Source organism: Acomys minous, assembly GCF_964271855.1.
Source record: "Acomys minous genome assembly, chromosome: 2".
Classification (NCBI taxonomy): Eukaryota; Metazoa; Chordata; class Mammalia; order Rodentia; family Muridae; genus Acomys; species Acomys minous.
In genome coordinates, this window is record NC_140484.1 from 41686906 (window position 1) to 41702624 (window position 15719).

Below are 15719 nucleotides of genomic sequence, written 5' to 3' on the forward strand. Positions count from 1 at the left end.
CTCTGTCTCAGTTTCCTGGTAAGTGAAGGCTTTCGTGGGACATGCCCCTTGGGCTAATATGCAGCTATAAGTGAGTATATACCATTTGAGTCTTTCTGCTTCTGGGTTAACTCACTCATTATGATCATTTCTAGCTCAATCCATTTATCCACAAATTTCGGGAATTCCTTGTTTTTAATAGCTGAATAGTATTCCATAGTGTATATGTACCACAGTTTCTTTATCTATTCTTCTATTGAGGGACACTTAGGCTGTTTCCATGTTCTGGCTATTATGAATAAGGCTGCTATGAACATGGTTGAGCAAATTTTCTTGTTGTGTGCTGGAGCATCTTCTGGGTATATTCCAAGGAGTGGAATAGCTGGGTCTTGAGGAAGCCCTATTCCCATTTTTCTGAGATAGCACCAGATAGATTTCCAAAGTGGTTGTACTAGTTTGCATTCCCACCAGCAATGAAGGAGTGTTCCTCTCTCCCCACATCCTCGCCAGCATGTGGTGTTGCTTGAATTTTTGATCTTAGCCATTCTGATGGGTGTAAGATGGAATCTCAGAGTTGTTTTGATTTGCATTTCCCTGATGATTAAGGAGGTTGAGCATTTCTTTAAGTGTTTCTCAGCCATTTGATATTCCTCTGTTGAGAATTCTCTGTTTAGTTCCATGCCCCATTTCTCAATTGGGTTATTTGGTTTGGTGGTGTTCGTTTTTTGAGATGCGCTCTTGCTATAAGCCTAGGCTGGCCATGAACTTGTGTTTCTAAGTTTCAGCCACTCATATGCTGCAATTATAGCTTTAAATTACCACACCAATACTCAGTTTCCTTTTTGGATAGTGTTGTTTGCTAGTTAGTTATGTAACTTTTATCAGATATCAGCCAAAAAAGCTAGAAAGCTCAGTCACAAAAACTTTCCAGAGGCAAATGTGAGTTCTGTTAATCCCCCATTGAGACTCTCCTACATGAACATCGTAAACCTCCGATTATTCCGTTTTGCAGCTTCCAAGCTTTTAAGACAAGAGATAAACATTACAAAAGAAGACAGGAGAAATTGAAAGAGTAAGGGAAGGACTAATGTCGTTCAATAATGTACCTGTTGGGAGGTGCATTGGCAATTGTCAACCCAGAATTCAGAGCAGCTTACTTGACTAAGATGTTGGACCCCTTATTCAGGATTGAGGCGCTGTATACTTGCAATTTTAGCACTCAGGAGGCTGAGGCAAGAAGATTGGCCCAACTCTAGCTTAAGCTCCTTTCTGGGTTTTGGCTTTTCCTGGGCTACAGAGCGAGACTGTTTGAAAGAACAAAAACAAAACGAAACAAACAAAAAAAAAAATTGGAAGTGCAGAACCAGGAGGAGGTTTGAGGAAAAGAAGCAGGTTTTCCTTTTCTGTTTTCTTGGCTTGGAGACAATGTTTATTTCCGTCCCACAGACAAATATCCAGAGGATAAAACTGAGCATTCTGCCAGACCCTCCAAGGAAAAATTGGCCCTTCTGATCTACATTAGTGAACTTCTTAAAGAAACCACTTGATTCTTAGCTCACAGGGAACAGACCTAAAATTGAGTCCGCAGGAATGAGTAATTCCTGTCTATTCATGTCAAAAGGCTCATGAGACAACCCCTCAGTCCTCAGTTTATGGGAGCAAATGGCATTAAGTTGTTTCTAAAGCTCTAGTTACAGGGAGCAAAAACGAGTAGGTGACTGTTTAAGAACACTAAAGAGAACTCTCTTGTAAGAGGTTAGGAGAGATTGGAGAACAGGGATTCAGACTCCTGTTGGCCTCAGGGGGAAGGGAACAACATCAAAGAGTCACAAGGAGATGCAGACAAGCACCAACCATTTACTTCACAGAAACCAAGTTAAGTAGCACATGGAAAACTGATCACTGAAAGCCAAGAAGGGAACGAAAAACCCATAACAGATGCAGATCTCAAATACTAAGCAGCAGCCAAGCCAGAGCCTGTTCCATTGTCCTGATCAGTCCATTAGTGTGTAGGCTGGTGGTTACTGAAAAGGAAAGATAGCTACGGAGGAGGCCAGCTGTCCTGGTCAGTATGGCATGCACACGTCCATGTGTGCCAGTGTGGCATTTTTATTATATTTTATCAATCCATGAAACCTGTCTGAGAAAATAGCAGAAGCACAGCAAAGAATTAGGTTTTCTTTTCTTTTTTTTAAAGATTTATTTATTTATTATTATGTATACAGTGCTCTGCTTGCATGTACTCCTGCAAGCCAGAAGAGGGCGCCATATCACATTACAGACGGTTATGAGCCACCGTGTGGTTGCTGGGAATTGAACTCAGGACCTTTGGAAGAGCAGGTGGCGCTCTTAACCACTGAGCCATCTCTCCAGGCCCAAGAATTAGGTTTTCTGATAAACAAAACAACTTCTTTATTCTTTCGAGGTGGGCTAGTATAAGTTTTTATATTGTTTCTGTTAACAGTGAATACATTACTTGTGTAGGTTATGGTGGATAGAGGGTAGAGGGGAAAATGGCTTAGGTCTAGGCCTGTGTTTTATGATAATGAGGTTGATTATTTTTTTCCAATGCAATTAAATACTCTTATTATCTGTTATCCAGAGCATTAGCTCAGTGAGAGAGTAGGAGGGTGGGCAAACAAATGAAAAGTCTTGGTCTCCATTCAGAATCTGAGGAATGGGGTGGCTTTGGAAGGGGAGTGGGTGGGATACTGAAAAGCTGTAGGTACACACCCAGGACACTCTGAGCTACTCTGGTCCTCCCACGTTCCATGCCTGCCACTTACCATCTGCCAAGAAAATCATTTCCATTTGTAAAATAAGAGAAACCCCTGCAACTTCACTGTGAGATTAAAAATGAATACAATATAAATATAGTATTATCACATGTGACCAAAAACATTGAGATCATTGTCTTAGAACTGTGTGGTGGAGGACATTTCCCTGTATCTTGCTGTCTCTTCTCCCTCTAAGAAGGCTTTTGAAATATATGATTTTCTCTGTGATTTATACAAAATGAGCATCCGCAAGAAAGAATGGATATGGCAGATGTCAAACGGGAAGAGCATTGGTGGAGCTTAGCAGGGTCTGTGGATGATCGGAGGGAAAGGAAGCCGACAGCAGTAGTTTAGCCACTTGGCTTTGTGGATTCCTACACATGTAACATTCTCTTCCATGAGATGTGACGGGAAGTGCAAAGGGGGAGCTCCACATACATCCTCATTTCTGGCTCATTGCTGAGCTCGCTCACAATCTTACATTAAGGTCTGTGAAAAGTCATGTGAGTTAGGATTTCTAACCTGACTAACTCCAATGGAAGGAGTGATGTTCACTCAGGAGTGTGCTGAGTGGACAGGGAGGAAGGGAAGGAAGGGGATGACAGCCCCAGCTTACACAGCACACTCTGTAAGTTACGTTGTCCATCCACCTCACCTCATTTCATGTGTTCACAATATAGAGACATTAATTAGCAGATGTCCTCGTGTGACTTTCCAACAGCTCAGTATAAATGTCTTGAGCCCTTTAATTACATTGGATCTTTGTAAGGAACTGGGTAGAGTAGATGATAAAACTTGGTAATAAAGAGAAGTAGACCCAAGATTAACATGGCTTTTATGTCAAGATTGTTTTGAGCTTAAATTCGCCATTCAGGGGAAATTATGTAACAAAATGTTTCATACTTACCAGGATCATGAAAATGCCCCAAAAGCCGGGAGTGGTAGTGCACACCTTTAATCCTAGCATTCTGGAGGCAGAGGCAGGCACATCACTGTGAGTTCAAAGCCAGTCTGGTCTACAAAGTCCAGGATGGCTAAGATAACATAGAGAAACCCTGTCTCAAAAAACAAAAGCAAAAACAAAAAAACAGAAAGAAAGAAAGAAAAAGAATGAAAGATAGATAGAAAGAAAGAAAAGAAAAGAAGAAGAAAATGCCCCAGAGTTAGAGAAATGACCCATTGAGAAACACTTTTAAATGATAGTGTGCCCATACCCAATTTTTTTTTGGCATCCTGTTTCTTTTAAGTCAAGTTATTAGTATATAGGTCCATTATAATATGTGTAGCTGGCTTATTTTTCAGGCGTTTCACAATAGAGTGTGGTAGACCCATGAATGTGCACAGGAGTGTAATAGCATCTGATTTTTAAGGATTCCTCACTACTTATTCTTATTTAGGTGTTCTTTATGCTATAGTGTAATTTTGAGTATATTTTCTAGATGACAGTTATTTTCATTATACTAAAACACTAATGCACATATCCTGGTTTTTGAACAAAATTACAGCTGAAAAACCAGCTTGAGTCTCTGACTTTGGTGTTTAACTGACATGACATTTCCAATGCTGCTGACCCCTGTTCATCAGAGACTTCCTCACACACTTGAACTTCAAACCAGCCATGATGATAATTATTCCCCTATGATTGTTGTAAATCCATGTCAAAATACTGAGTCTAACTAAGATGTAAAAGTAAAAATATCACTGGTATTTTTGGGGGAAGCCATCATTGTCATCCAAAGCTAATGGGCTCTTTAAATGTAATTTAACTAATCATTTGCACTGTCGGGGACATTATACTGTGGCATATTACCTAATGGATATTTTAAGCATGTGTAAGCAGGAGAAAGGGGATTCACCTCATATAATTTCACCTGAAAATTGTTTATATATAACTATGAAGAGCAATAAAAATAAATCTTTGCAAGAAAATTTCACTGTGAGGAAATAGTCAATCAAGAGTGCTCTCTGTACATTAAAGATGACTACAATTGATGCCAACTTTTGTTATATTTGAAGAATGCAGAACAGAGCTATTTATTCCATTTTAACTGGTGTGGGAAAATAGACATTCAACATTATCTCTCCTACTCTAGTACTTCCAAAATTCCCAGGGAAATACTTAAGAACTCTTTGGGGTAAACTAAGCTAGTGGGATACCATGAGCATTTCTCCGAGAAGATACGTAAGACTGACCTGGCGCATGCTTGTCTCTGGTGAGCACCAGCTCTAGCCCAGATAGGAGATGTATTTCAGAAAACCCAGAAATGGAAGACAAAGAAAGTATAATTGAGTAGGGCAAGAAAAAGAACTCTTACATAAAATGGAATCATAAGGCATTGTCTTCACCACCTTAATGGAGAAAGAACTATATAGACAACGAGCTGACAGAAGTTACGTTGGACTTCCTCAAATTAGGTAACAAGTAGCACAAGAAAACAAATGAGTGTATAGCTTTTAAGAATACTAACAACACTTCGAATCACACTTGTAATTTATACTACTTGTGTTGGCTGACCACCAAGCATCTGCAGAATCAAATTAAAATTTTTCCTTTTAAGAATGAACTTTCCCCAGGAGCATCAGAGAATGCACAAAGACAAAAGTGCAAGCAACGCTGCCCCATCAGTCGAGCATTCATCAGTCACATTTGGAAGATGGCACCCTGAAAAAAAAATGACAATCTAATTATATTTTTGTATTTTACAATTCTTGTGTTTAATTTATATGTGTAAAGAAATGAATATCAAATTGCATTAAAAGATTACCAGAATCAACTAAACAGATTTTTAAATGTTAAAGAAACTTTAAAAAGTGAAGTAGAGCTGGATGGTGGTGGCGCATGCCTTCAATCCCAGCACTCAGGAGGCAGAGGCAGGTAGACTGCTGTGAGTTCGAGGCCAGCCTGGTCTACAAAGTGAGTCCAGGACAGCCAAGGCTACACAGAGAGAAACCTTGTTCCAAAAAAAAAAAAAAAAGTGAAGTAGAAATTGAAGTGAATCTACCTTGAATGGATTAAGTAGAAAATCCACCATGGCTGAAGATAAGATAGGTGGGATACAGAGCTGACAGAGTTATACAGAATGCAATGTATTAGAAGGGAGTTGTGAGGTCTCAGAGGTTAGCCACTAAAGTAATAAAAATATATATAAACTGACAATTCATTGACCCCAAAAGGGGAAAGGGAAAAGAATGATAAAAAGACAGCTTTTGGAGAAAATAGCTAGGAACTCTGCAGAATTAAATATTGCCAGGATAAGAATTCTACAGAATTTCATTCTAAGATATTTCTAAGAAAAATGTGCAAAATGCCCAAAAACAGATTGTCTAGATGAGTAAGCCTCTGCCAGAAACAGTAGCCAGTGGGAGGCAGTGGACTGGCATCTGTAAGGTAGTAGAAGTCAAGAATTATTGAATGGATGTAATTTCTGCCATGAACAAGTCATTCTTCTGAAGGAAACAAAAGACTCTGAGCTGGACATCAAAGATTCCAGAAGGAAGCAGAAACTGCAAAGGGAAGTAAGACAGAAAGTGTGCTTGTAACTAAACAAGCATTGTTTGGGGTCGTGACAGCAATGGTAATTTCTAGGGTTAAGAAAACAAAACCAATTAACTCTGGTCATGTGTGGCCTAGACATGGGAATGAGACATGGGCAACCCAGAGGAAAGACACTCTTAAAGTGTGTGTTGTTTGTGAAAAGAAGAAAACAGTGTTGATGACTTCACATGTCCTGCTGTGCAGTTTCTGTGACTGACTTCCTAGGATGACCAGGTGGTAAGAGAATGTTCTGACTGAAAGTAACAACACTGGGCAGGGATGCATCAATAAGCAGTTACCCTAAATGGGCTTCCCCTCTAGTGAAAAATGTCTTTGTTTTGTTTTGCTCAAGGAAGGTTCTCACTATGTAGCTCGGGATGCTCTGGGGCTTACTGTGTCATCTACTGTGTGCACTAGGCTGGCCTCAAACTCACAGAGCTCAACCTCCCTCTACCTCTCTAGTTCTGGGATGAAAGGCAAGTGCCACCATGCCAGGCTAGTGAAAAATATCTTAGCTTTAGGAAAAAGAAACATTCATGTTAAGAGCTGTAACTAGTATTAGCATAAAATAAAGTAGCAAGTGATTTAAATATAGTCAGATTTTTTTATTATGTGAGCTATTGAGTATTATAACGTATCCCTAAAATGTAGATTTCTCTAAGAAGGGTAATGGTTCTGCACTAAATTTAACAAAATAGATTGGGCTGCACCAAATAAATCCAGAATATTAAGTAGGTGTGACACAATGGGCATACAGGAACAATTGAAGAATGTATATAGTACATCAGCTTCTGAGCACTTGCTGACACTGACTGTGGACACAGTCATTGTTTAAGTATTCCAAAATTCAGTTTGTTAAGAAATTATACCCTTACACTGTGAGGTAATTAAGTGTTAAATATGTTTTTTAAAACTACACATATACACTTTAAGTATAAAAATTATATGTAGTCCATGTGTCAAGGGCTTTTAAAAGGCTGGATTATACTCATTTGTAATCATGCAACACTCATAATTAGTTAATGATCAATACAACAGAATTTTGAACAATGAGCTCCCAAGAGCCTTAGAAATTTGAATAAAAATAATGTGATGAGGTAATATTCAACAAGAACCTAACGAGCACTGAGACTTAACAATGGCTAGCCTCAAGGGAGATTCACAGAAGAAATAATTGTTCTTTTAATAATTAAAGTGGAACTAGAAATGATCATACTGAGTGAGTTAACCCAGAAGCAGAATGACTCAAATGGTATGTACTCACTTATAACTGGACACTAGCCCAAGAGGCATGTCACATGAAAGTCCTCACTTACCAAGAGATTGGGATAGTTGTGAGGACATCCTATTGGAACTCTCTAGGTGAGAGAAGTATGGGAGAATGGGGAAATAGAAGGATCCAGAGAGTCCTAGAAACCTACAAGAAGAACATCATGATGGATGGGTCTAGGCCCAGGGGTTCAGCTCAAACTACTGCACCAACCAAGAACAGTACTTGCAGTGAACATTGAACCCCTTCTCAGATCTAGCCAATGGACAGGATATTCCCCACAGAGAGCAGGGACTAACTCTGACATGAACGTTGATGCCCCATATTTGACCCCTTCCCCATGGTGGGGAGGCCTGGTGGCACTCAGAGAAAGAATAAACAGGCTACCAAGATGAGACTTGATAGCCTATGACCATATAGTGGAGGAGGAGGTTCCCCTCAATCACAGACAGAGGGGAGGGGAATAGGATGAAAGCAGGAGGGAAGGAGGAACAAGAGGATAAAAAAGATGGGGTAACAATTGAGATGTAATCTGAATAAATTAATTAAATAGATAAAAAGATCCAGGTACTAAAAAAGAAAAAGAAAGAAAGAAAAATAATTAAAGTGGTATGACCAGGGCAGTGAGTTGGCTCAGAAAGTAAATAGACTTCATGCACAAAACTGTAGTCCTGAGTTCGATCCTGGGAACCTACATAAAGGTAAATAGGGGGGCACAATGCCACAGTTGTCTCTGACCTGTGCACATGCACCATGGCACGCACGCACACACCAAGCACACAAAAGTATATTAGCAGGGAAGGATAATTATCAGTCTATCAAAATTAAATGCTGAGTGTGACAGCCTGAAATTTTCTTCAGTGAAAACAACAGTTCTCAAACTTGAAGACATTTTTACAAAAGATATGACAGGAAAGGCAGTGAGAAATTTGAACCAAGGCTTCACAAAAGCTGCTCATAAAACAATTATAGGTAATGAATAAGTAGTTCCAAAGATATTCCCCCTGCCTTGCTCCCTCTGTCTCTGTCTCTGTCTCTTTCTGTCTCTGTCTCTGTCTGTCTGTCTGTCTGTCTGTCTGTCTGTCTGTCTGTCTCTATCTATCTATCTATCTATCTATCTATCTATCTCTCCTCCCCCCCTTTTTTCTCTCTGGCATATGCATCACATCAATACACTGTAGATATATTGACCTGTGGGGGAGGGGTGGGGTGGGGAGGGGTGGGGTGTGTGTGTAGGCTCAGTAGATGTTGAGTATCTTCTTTGATATCTTTTTACCTTATTTTTTGAGACAGTCTCTTGTTGGATACAGAATGTATGGATTCCTCTAGAAAGGCTGGCTAGCACACTCTGGAGACATGCCTTACAAACACATGTTAGTGTTACTGACATTTCCACATAGGTGCTAGGGATCTGCGCTCAAGTCTTCATGGTTGCATAGCAAGCATTTTATTAACTGCGCCATCTCCACAACCCTGTCCCAATATTAATTGGGCATGTTCAAGTTGTGTAGTTACATTGTTTTCACAGATTGTTATCAATTTCTATCCACTGTACTCTTTGGTCCAGCAAGTCTATTTCTTATAACTTCTCTTCAATTGGTAAATGATATATATGCTCGAAATTGTTCATATCTTTGTTCATATTAGTAAAAAAACTGGGTAACGTTCTGGGAATAAAGAATACATTAAAAGAATTTGTACATGTATGTGTGTTTATATAGCCAAATAAGTTCATAATCACATTATTTAATCAACAATATAAAGGATAATTTAGTGTATTAGTAGCCACTAACATATCCAGATTAATATTTGTATAGAACTATATTCATGGCATTACTGAGTGAAAGGAGCAGTAAAGAATATCTCTTTTAGCAAACAAACCTATATACCAGTAGCTTGCTTGCTTATAGTCAGAAAGACATTAATTCCATCTCATGGGAAGTGGACCATAGCAGGTATAATATAAAATAAGAAACAGTGGGATAGAATTTCAAGGGTTGAGAGCTCGTAACTTGGGGGCACTTTCTACACTTTCCACAGACATCCTTACATCTCAAATCCCTCTGCGTGTTCTCATCTCTAAAATGAAGACAGAAATGGACGTCAGACATCTCACACATGCATGCATTCACACACACAGAGAAATCTTACAGCTAGCCTGGTCTACAAGGCTACACAGAGGAACCCTGTCTCAATAAACAAAAACCAACCAAACAAACAACAGAAAACAAAAAAAAATACTTACTTTATGTAATATTTTTGCAGTTAAGTAGCATATTACACTGTAGATAATACATTTTTGTTGGAAATTGAGTGAATTTAGATATCAACATTAAATATCATCAGAATATAACCCAAGTCACATGATAAAGTGCTAAATAATTTGCCACAGACAAGCTTGGTGCTACTTGGGTAAGAAGTTCTTGAACCACCTACAGCTGGATACTTTCTTCACCACTTTGGCAGTGACGCATAGAGCTAGTGAGAACCAAGCATCTTACTTTAGAAACTGTGTCTGTTCTGCTGCAGGCATGGGACCCGCTGTGCTGGAGAAGTGGCAGCCGCTGCAAACAACTCTCACTGCACTGTTGGAATCGCTTTCAACGCCAAGATTGGAGGTATGGGACACTTCCAGGGATATATACACAGGAGCCAGGAAGCACTTGGCTAACTGCCTGTCAGACTCCATTTCAAACTAGCAGTGGGCATCTCTGTGCATAACAGGGTGCAACTGCTGCTGCAGTACAGTACCCATGTTAAAGATGATATTCAGTATACCAGTAGACACTTCCTATAAGACCCTCAATGTGTCAACAATACAGTTGTTTTTTTCTAAACAGACTTGGGGGTGGGGAGTTACCCAGTACTGACTATAGAAATGTGTTCTGTTGATGCCTTTACTAACTTGGAATTGGTACCTGGATCATAAAGAACTAGCAAGAAAAATATCAAACCACAGTATCTCTATGAAAGAAGCATTTTAAAACATCCTCAAAGCAGAAAATCCTTTTTTCCCCAAGATATATATTATTTTATTAATTTGTTCTTGTTATATCTCAATGGTTATCCCATCCCTTGTCTCCTCCCATTCTTCCCTCCCTCCCATTTTCCCCTTATTCCCCTCCCCTATGACAGTTCCTGAGGGGGATTTCCTCCCCCTGTATATGCTCATAGGGCATCAAGTCTCTTCTTGGTAACCTGCTGTCCTTCCTCTGAGTGCCACCAGGTCTCCCCCTCCAGGGAAAATGGTCAAATATGAGGCACCAGAGTACGTGAGAAAGTCATATCCAACTCTTCAATCTACTGTGGAGAGTGTTCTGACCATTGGCTAGATCTGGGTGGAGGTTTAAAGTTTACAGCCTGTATTGTCCTTGGCTGGTGCCTTAGTTTGAGTGGGACCCCTGGGCCCAAATCAGAAAATCCTTTTATGTTTCAGTATATGGTGCCTAAGCTTTTGAATGTGCTTTTTAATTGTAACTAAAATGCTAAATGGTAAAAATCTCCTCTTATAATTCCATAATGCAGTGATACTCTTCCCATAAGTCCAGATTGTGTGTGTGTGTGTGTGTGTGTGTGTGTGTGTGTGTGTGTGTGTAGAAGATAGATAGGTAGATGATAGATAGATAGATAAATAGATAGATAGATAGATAGATAGATAGATAGATAGATAGATAGATAGATAGTGATAGATATATAATAGATGGATAGATGCACATGTATATACATGCTTTTGTGTATATATGTATATATGCTCACATATAATCATACTCAGACACAGATACGTTTATTATAGAGAACTAACCAACACAGTATGAATCAAAGTATTGAAAAAGTGGACTCCAACTTCCCCCTTGTAATCATTGATTACTGCCACTGCCACACAAATGGGAAGACAGCATAATGAGCCCTAGCAACTTCTCCATTAGGCCTGAAGGTGCTTCCCTAGGTAAGCTAAAGGATGTCATAAGATACCCCAGACTTTGGCAGCCATGTGAATACCTTGTTTCAATGCCCTATTTGCTACCAAATAGTTCCTCTAAAACTATAGAGTGGCATTCCTCCATGATAATAGTATGAAACATTTAGAGTACAATAGTTGCCCCTCATCCAAGGCTCCCGATGACTGCTTCAAGCAGATAGTTCCCAGGTCTCTCTGTATTGCCTTGTTTTGTCTTATATAAATGCCTGTGGTCATCCGTCTTCCAGGTTGAGCGTAACAGAAAGCTAACAACAAACCAATAAAATGGAACAGATATAACAAAATATTGCAAGAAATGTTACCAAAAGCATGAGTTGTTTATTTCTAGAATCTCCCATGCTATATTTTTGGACCCCAATTGATGGTGGGAAACTGATGTCACCAAAACAAAGCTATATACAGAGGAACCTTATTTAGCTGTGCTTCTAGCATGTTCCTGAGATTCCCTTGACTGCCAGCAATGTCAGAATATATCTGAATAATTTATTTTCTTTATTTCCCCCTTAATTTGTTGGTTTGACAATTTATTGTCCCATAGCTGCACTCAGGAGCATCTACTCTGATATGGACAGAGGCTTTTCTTGCGATGTGATAAGAATGCTGGAGCCCCCTGCTCACCCAGGAGAGTCAGAACCAAGGCTGCCTGGATGCCACAACAATCACCACTCACACAGGGCCTTACAGCCTCTATTTTCTATTCCAATGATAACGTTCCGTTCCCTACCCAGCATTCTGACCAGGAGGGAAGAAGTGAATGAACTCTGAACTCTCTCATAGCTGCAGACCAAGTTTACCTGTACTTTATTAAAATATGAATGCATGGCGATAACTCAAAAAAAAAACATTCTAAATAAGAACATTCTGAGTTGGAACTTGATTCCTCAGATTTAGGGCATATCGTTTGTAGTAGAATTAGAAAAGAAGAAGTAACCTTTAATCTTGACCAAATAGGAAATTCCCTAAGTATTTTCAGTCAAAAGGAAAAAAAAAGTCACAACAGGAATGATTCCGCAGGCACATAAACTGTGCGACAGAAAACCCAAATTCAGGTCTTATACTGACGCTTTCACATCTCACCTGGACACTCTAGTTGGTTATTTGGGGGCAGCTCTGGTGTTTAATCTAGACCCTACTGTACCTGAGTATGTGTCTAAATACAAAGTATCAAGATGACATCATATGCCTGCCTTTGCTCTGAAAGAGTGCAGACCAGCTTTACCCATTCATTATGACGGGAAGCAATCAGTGGCTGTTCAGGACCCAGAACATGCCGAACAGCATCCTAAGCTATCTGCTTCCACAAAACAGAGCCCACGACCTTGCAGAAGACATTTTCCATCCCATCATTTTTAAGGTGTTTTGTCCGCAGCCTTCACCTCTACATAACTTGATGACATACATCTGCTCTGAGAAACCTCAAAGTGGGAGCTGGAGGGGTAGCTCTCTCAGCAAAGTGCTCATTGCCCCCACACTTGAGGACCTGATTTTGTACCTTCAACACACATGTAGAGAACTGGGCACAGGCATGTGTGAGTGTAATCCTAGTCCTGGGAAAAGTGGAGACATGGGGCTCCTTGGGGCTTGCTCTCTAGGAAGCCCAGCCAAATCTGTAATCTGTAGGTTCACTGAGAGGCTCCTCCCCAAAAACTAAGGTAGAAAGTAACTGAGGATGCCATTTACCTCAGGCCTACAAACACACACACACACACACACACACACACACACACACACACACACACACGAACATACACATGCATACATGCCTGCTTTCATATGTACACAAACCAACACCACAACACAAAATGATAAAATGATCCAAAAGTGAAAAATATTCTATAATAATCCAGAATTGTATGCAACTGTATGTATTAATTAAAAATATTAAAAAGTAAAACTATAGACAGGTGACTTATGAGCAAGAGTCCTACAGAAGAAAAGACCCAATAGAAAATGCACCATGTATCCATATACATATAGATGCACAATTAAGTTCTGTGGGCTGGTGTACTAAGAGTGTATAAATATAAAAGGAGGAGTATCAAATCATCTTACATAATTGAAGACTGGATGGCCCCATGTTGACTATCTACTGGCTATGACCCAGAACCCCCAATAGCTGCTTAGTCCAATAGCCTGAAAGGCTCAAAAAAGGGAAGATGAATTATATTCTAGTCTTAGACCAAAGCCAGGAAGATCCCTGAAGAGTCACCGTGTGAGCCCTGCCCAGAAGGCTGCAAAAGCTAGAGGCTGACAACCCAGGCTCAGTGTCACCAGCAACTCAAGCCTTGTGTGTGCTTGTGCACTTAGGATGGCATACTCCTTCTAATTATGCACGCAAGCCCCAATCTGTTGTCAGGTACCACTCAGATGCAAGCTAGTTAAGTCTTTCCGCTCTAATTGCTGGACTAGCTTTAGCAGGAGAGCCTTTGCAAGTGCACTCAGAAGTCTGTCTTATTGACCTAATCAAGGAGCCAATGAGGATGAACACGGGCATAGCAATAAAATATGTCATCTTTAGAAATGCTCAGTGGAAATAATGCTGTTTGGTGCTAGAATATCCTGGGTCTTTTCTTCATGTTTTTTCATAAAAATATTAAAGAGCATAATAACCTTTATTTCATATCTGTCATGTTAATTAAATTGCTTTAAATTGACCAAAAATGTGGTTTTTAGATGAAGAAAATGAGCTAGAAAATGAGCTAAAATTGTAATAGTTGTTGAGTATTATATATATATATATATATATATATATATATATATATATATATATATATATTATACTCTTATTCAGTAATTCTATTTTTCTTAACTTAAAAATTTTATGAAGTTTTAAGAAGAAATAAAGCTTAAATTTATTTTTTAATGCAGAGATACTGTTCCTTCCAAAGTTATTTTGTTTTGTTAGTTTTGTTTTTTTCCCTGGCAGTTGTCAACACAGGCCTCATAGTCTCTAAGATAGCCTACATTGGGATTTTACATTTAAATCCATGTCTTGATAACCATTTACAAAACTTGAACTCCTGCTGGGAAAGCAAAGCTCTACTTCAAAGTAAATTCATCCTGTGAAGGCACAATTTTAAAATAAGGAGCCCGGGCTAGAGAAGAACCTCACTAGACAAGAGCACTGGCTGCTCTTCTCGGGGACTCTGGTTTGATTCCCAGCACCATATGGTGACTCAACAGTGATCTGTAAACTCTATATCCAGGTATTCTGACATCCTCCTCTGGCCTCCTCTGGTACCAGGCACACACACACACACACACACACACACACACACACACACACACACACAATAAAACTTTTAAAATTTAAAATAATGTAACTCAATAGTGATATCTAGTATAAGCAAACTTTTCTTTAACTAAATGATTAGAAGTTATATTCTTGTTGGAAATGGCCAAATACGGAATAAAAAGGGAAAGTTGGCATTTGATATATAATTCATTTCTCAGTATGTTAGGGACTGTTTTTGGAAAACCTAGGATTAATACTGGATTTCTATCTGGTAGGAATGCACACAAATGAAGATTAATGACCAAATACTGTTAAAACTTCTTGAGAGTTATTTGAAGTGTTACACTCATTCTCACCCGTTATTTGTAAATAGCTTCGGCACAGAGAAATACAGTCAGTTTATGTGGGTCTAAGATTCCGGGGTATGTAGGGAATGAGACTAAGCTAACTCGGCAACTTGGCAACTTTGATGAAACTGCAAAAGTTACAAGATTTCTACAACAATGGGTCCAAGTTATCCAATGGAGATAAATTTAGGATGGTGGATTGCTTGAGAGGGAAGAGGGAAAACAAGATTTAGAACCTTGGAAAAAGGATAGAGACAATAAAAAATTTGAGCAAAAAAAATTTTATATACAGTGAAACCTCCTTTCTCCTCAAGATAGGCTAGCTTCTGCAAAGTGTGCTACCTTTATGCCAGGAAAATGCTCACTGAAGCATAGTTAAAATGGAATCTTGGAACAGGAAGATGGGTAGCAGTGCCTGCTTCTCTTACACTCTTCCCCACACCCAGTTTGCAACTTCCTGTAACTCCAGGTCCAGGAGACTCAGTGCCCTCTTCTGACTTTGGAGGGTTCTTGCACATACATGTCACACATAAAACCCAGGCAGACATACACAGAATGAATGAATGAATGAATGAATGAATGAATGAATGAATATTT

The 15719-nt window shown here is 39.4% G+C and overlaps 1 protein-coding gene across 4 annotated transcripts in view; it reads left to right on the plus strand.

Annotated features, from left to right (window-relative positions):
• Nucleotides 1–15719, plus strand: part of PCSK5 (proprotein convertase subtilisin/kexin type 5) — a 440201-nt gene that overhangs the window by 173440 nt on the left and 251042 nt on the right. For all 4 annotated transcript variants that reach the window (XM_084770008.1, XM_084770009.1, XM_084770010.1 and 1 more), the window contains exon 6: nt 10091–10179. In XM_084770008.1, the coding sequence (XP_084626134.1) occupies nt 10091–10179 (89 nt within the window). The remainder of the gene's footprint in view (nt 1–10090; nt 10180–15719) is intronic.